Here is a 5,350-nt window from a genome sequence, read left to right as displayed (position 1 = left end):
TATTCACCCGATCTCTTAGCAGCTGACTTTTTTCTCTTCACTTGTCCTTGTGTGTTTGCTTACCACGTCGTTTCCGAAAGCTGCCAGAACAGATTTCAAATGTGTGTAAAGACAGATGGAGATTACTTAGAAGGTGATATTGTGTAATTAGTATTAAGATTAATAATAAATGATTTATACATAAAGCCCCCTAACTTTTAGATCAAAACTTGTATTTTAAATTTCATTAATTCCAATGACCACACGTATTAAATAAAATTCGTTCCGAAAATAGTTAACGTGCTTTCTGGCATTAGAGTTAAAAGAATCAAGATATATTTCAGTATTATCTGTAGCTTTCTTTTATTGCAGCCTCAACACAAAGGAAGGTATATTCTCGAATATGTATGCAAGCAACTCAATATCTTGGAAACGGATTACTTTGGGCTTCGTTATGCGGATCACTGTAGGCAAAGGGTAAGTTTAATTGTGCGTGTATTTTTGACATACATTCATGTTCTTTATTTCCGGCGCAAATCCTTCTGCTTATTTAGTTACTTAAAACAAATGTTGAACGATTACAGACTTTCTCATATTAACCTTTTGTTTTATCAAATCATAAACTGAATTATTTTCTTTGGAGTAGTAAGTTACTTCTTTTATGTAAATGGCATGCAACTTCAAGTTAATTATTCGTGTTGATACGTATGTATTGTAATGTAAGAACAGAATTTTCTTTCTACGATGACAGTTTCTGTTTTCCTATGTAAAGAAACTTGCGCAGAGACGAATTGTTTCAACATCCTGGAGACTAAATGCATTTCTGCATTTATTTATTTCTGCTGTGATTTATCGTAGAAATCAACATTGAAACAAAAATCCTCAGTATCAGAAATTTCAAAAAACTCAGACTATTATAATATACAATGTTTTGGGCTATCTTTGGTACTAAATTGGAAAGGTGATCCTTGAAATCATTCTAAGATGAAAATCAAACGTGACAAAATTGTTTTCGGGGCTCTGTTTATTAGTTGGTAATAATTAAAATCTGCACCTGAAGTAGGCTCTTTTTGGCGCTGGCTTAGACCAGGAAACCAGGTGATGACTAGGTTAGTACCATATCTAGCTTACCTGGTAATAACAACTGTCACAAGGGCTAACACAATTTTGCGAACATTTTACAATGAAAATTTAAATTAAATCAAGAAACGACACCTGCCTACTCGCAAAAATCTCAGGGGGCATGTCGAAACTTGCCTAATGAAATTTTCGAGTGGAAAGGATGAATCCTTTTTCAATTAAAAATTCTTCTTGCAGATATCCCACATGCGCGCACATATTACCATTGTTCTGTTCTCATGTGACCAGCAAAAACTGCGACACACGTATTATTATTATCCCGGCCAAGATTAGCCATTTTTATTAAAGATATTCAACGTAACCACCTTATTCTGAAATGCAAAAGTGTACTTCTTCTGAAATTTTGCCGTATTCTTTCAAAAACCTCATTACATTTTGAATTGCACCTGCCTTGAATGTGATTCGTTGGTGCAATTCCTCCACAATAGTCTGTTTACTTATGAATGGATCTTTTTCAATGCGGCGCAGAATATTTTCTTCTAAGTTCGTGTCGCGTTAACTGTGTCCACCGAACTTCTCACTTTCTAATGACCCTGGGTTTTGCAGTTCTTCGATCCAGCCTTCTGAATATTATCTTCGGTATAATTCTATCGGGATATTTTAGTTGGTAAATGCGGTAAATGCTGGTAAATTCACTTCACCGAAAAGAGGTGCATATTCGTAATTTTCAAAAAACTGTATTTATTTTGCCTTTCGGTCATTCTTCCTTACGGACCCGCCCTCCACGGTAGGAGAACTAACCTAAAATGGTAAAAAGCGGACCCAAGAATAAACTTCCTTGCAGCCAGACAGAATGAGGGGATCTCCTGTACCAAGTTGTTAGTAATTCAATAAAAGGTGAGGCTACTATTAGTCCGGGGCCGTTTCCCCTTGGTAATGACAAGCTAGGTGTAGGTGTGCTGTCGTAGGAAGTGTAAGCCTGAAGGTTAAATTTCTCCTGAAATCGCACTATGAACTCATATGATCGGCCCTCGCCAAACGTCGCGCGGCCCGCGGGGAAAGTGAGGAAAGAAACAGAAGACGTCGCGACGTCCACGAATTAATCTGCTTCGACGGAAGTGAGTCAGTGTGTTGATCCTGACCTTTCCAGGCAATCCGAAACAGCTGATGTTACGGCCGGATCGGTCATCACATATGATCGGCCCTCGCCAAACGATAGAAACAATAGACATCGACATCGACAATAATAGACGCCTAACGCCGCGACGTATTCTGTTTTTTTCCCTCACTTTCCCCGCGGGCCGCGCGACGTTTGCCGAGAGCCGATCATATGAGTTCATAGTGCGATTTTCACAATTTTTAACCATTTGTAGCTCATAGCAACATTAACCGATTTCGATGAAATTTTCAGCGTGTGTATAATTGACATAGATCTGCAAAGCGTATTTTTTAAATTTTCATTACGAGCTCAGATAAAAAAGTTGTAAAAACGACCTTCGCTATTTTCTTCGCGATTCTGACTAATTGCATTTTTTTCAAAAATTTGTTACACGTCATCTAGGAAACGAATCTTTCTAACTTCTTAAAAAAACTCAAGTCGTTTGGCCCAATTTTAAAAAAGTTATTCCATTTTTTAGAGTGTATGAATACTTTTGTCCTCCACTGTATGTATTGTTATGCAAACAACGGAATGACAGCAAAAAACCATTTCTCTAAGCCTTATAAAAATAGCGGTGCGAAGTCAAATTTTTTTGACAGCGTTGGATAACTGAGAAGTCTCGCGTACGCATTTGGCCAGTGTTTTTCATTAATAATTCAAAAACGAAGCTTCAAACAACATTTTGGTAAAGGAAAAAGTTGTTCAGAGTCACCCCAATAACCCCCCATTTCCGGGTGTTACACTTGAGGTGGGTGAGGAACGTCGTTACACTGTTTTCACCTCAATTTATTAAAGTGTATGGTCGTATAGGCGTACAATTTGTCCAGAAAATACAATCGTTTACTTTGTTAATTGTCCCGGCGGCAGCGGTTCGGCGGGTACGTCGCGATGGTCGGTAAAACAACAAACTGTCTCGAGGTGTAGGCGTCCTGGGTTTTTATATTGTTAGGACAGGGAGACAGGAGTAGCGATAGATAAAGATAGAAGTAGAGAAAGTGGTGGAAACGGAAAATTCGTAGAAAGCGGGCCTCGTGCGAACCTGGATGCCACATGTGCGTTTCTTAGGCTACTCGAGGACGAAGGCAAGTCTTAACCCGGGGAGAGACAAAAGAACGGAAACTAAAATCTGAAGGAGTTGGAAAAGAGAAAGTTCGCGTGGAAGAATAGAACGAGGTTCGGTAAGGATTTGTTGATGACGACGTACCCACCACACACTCTTTACGGGACACCCTGTGTAGGGGAAGTGCAGGTAGCCCTGGACAGTTGAATATTTCGATTATCCAACTGCATACAAAAACAAAAACAAACCTAACGTCAAATACATTTTTCAATTAGTTGTCGATCGATTGGGCAAGCGATACTGATATTACACTTAATTTTGTTACAATTAAAAACGGTATTCCTGTTCCAATCAAATTTTATCAAACCTTATTCTGAATTAAATGTAAGTATTCTTTTATGTTTTGACAATTAAATTTAGTTTAAGATCCTTGAGTTTTTTAATTTTTGTTTGCTATTGTAAAAATGGTTAATAAAAATATTGGATCAAGTCCATCCGGTAGCCCCGGACACTTATATGGTGGGTACCCCCGGTCACTTTTATCTGTTGCAAATTTGAAAATCGTACATTTTCCTATTATGATAGTTTGTCCGCTTATATCTTTCCAAGATTCTGTATAATATAAATAGGTTTATTTTAAAAACGGGTAAAAAATGCCGAAATTTAAAGACGAATAAGCAATAAAGGTAAATGAGATGAAAGTAACATGAAAGACGCAACTGTTTATGTTATGAACGGTGAATTATCAATAAGATTGGCTACTGAAAAATATAACGTGTCACGGAGTTCTCTACAAGCTAAAAAGCGGTCAAGAAATAATTCTTAAGCCGAAATTAGGTCGCTTTGACTGAACTTTTAATGAGGAATTTTCATGGCGACTTTATAATCACGTGAAACAATTGGACAATCGCCTAATGCCATTGACTAGAACAGAGTTTTTAAAACTAGCTTTTGATTTGGCAGAATGTCTTAATATTCCTCATAGATCCAACAAAGAAAAAAGAATAGCATCAAGACACTAGTTTGTGAAGTAATTTTCAAGGAAGACTCACAATAATAAATATATAATACTTAATAACATAATAATGAATGATATAGTATTATTTGCAACATTTATAAGAATATTTAACAGCAACGTGAACAAAATAAATAAAAAAATTACTGTCCGGGGCTACCCGCCATTTTTTGAATCGTTAAAACTAACGGCCACAATTCACTGATTTTTTTCTTAAAGTTACATGTATAAGAGATATATTCAAATTTTAGAATTACAGTAAAGGAATAAGGTCTAAAGTTCATTTTTTGAAAGCTTAGTTTGATTAAAACCTTTTGTTCGTATATTCGTTAGTATATAAAGATACAATTCGCCTAATAAAAAAGTTCAGAGATTATATGGGGGGGATACGACGAATACATATTGTAAATGTATCTATATTTATTGTGTAGTAATATCAAAAGAAATGAATATGTCTAAATATGAAAAACATTAAATTACTATAATTCAGTCCGAAAAACACCTCACAGCTAAAATCGTACAGGGACATAAACTTCTTTTATTTTTTGTGTAAATTAAAAATTAATACTTTGTTGGATACCGCCCGCAACCTTTGAAAGGAAATGACGTCCTTGACAACATATTTAACGATTTACAAAACAACTAGAATGAAATAGGTAAAGTTGGGAAAAGGTACTAAACTGCGCAATTATCATATATTTTCACTGATATTTCGAAAACTACAGGAGTCCGGCAGTAACATATAGAGAAAAGTTGTTTAAAATGTTGTTAAAATTAACAACATATTTCAAGGTCATTGAAATCGGTGCTGAATTATTCCCAATAATCACGTAATGCTCACATTTTACGTCCCAAAAATATTGCGACACATAGCACATGTACTTTGCGGTTTATTCGCTGCAGTAAATCAGTTATACAGGATGGTCCAGTAAGAATTAGCACTTGAATATTTCCATTGTTTTTGGAGATATGAACAAATTTTATTAGCAAAAGTTGTTCAGTATAGAGGAGGCTATAATAAGGCAGTAAGAATTTTTCTGCAGCGGCGGACTTTCAG

The 5,350-nt window shown here is 36.1% G+C and overlaps 1 protein-coding gene across 1 annotated transcript in view; it reads left to right on the top strand.

The window, feature by feature from the left end:
* Positions 1-351: 351 nt before the first annotated feature.
* Positions 352-5,350, top strand: part of LOC108577220 (protein 4.1) — a gene marked incomplete at its 5' end in the record, with an annotated part of 173,845 nt that continues 168,846 nt past the window's right edge. The window contains 1 exon segment of the mRNA XM_017940351.1: positions 352-456. Coding sequence (XP_017795840.1) covers positions 352-456 — 105 coding nt within the window.

Source organism: Habropoda laboriosa, unplaced genomic scaffold (assembly GCF_001263275.1).
Source record: "Habropoda laboriosa isolate 0110345459 unplaced genomic scaffold, ASM126327v1 scaffold666, whole genome shotgun sequence".
Classification (NCBI taxonomy): domain Eukaryota; kingdom Metazoa; phylum Arthropoda; class Insecta; order Hymenoptera; family Apidae; genus Habropoda; species Habropoda laboriosa.
This window is presented reverse-complemented; position numbering and strand designations above follow the sequence as displayed.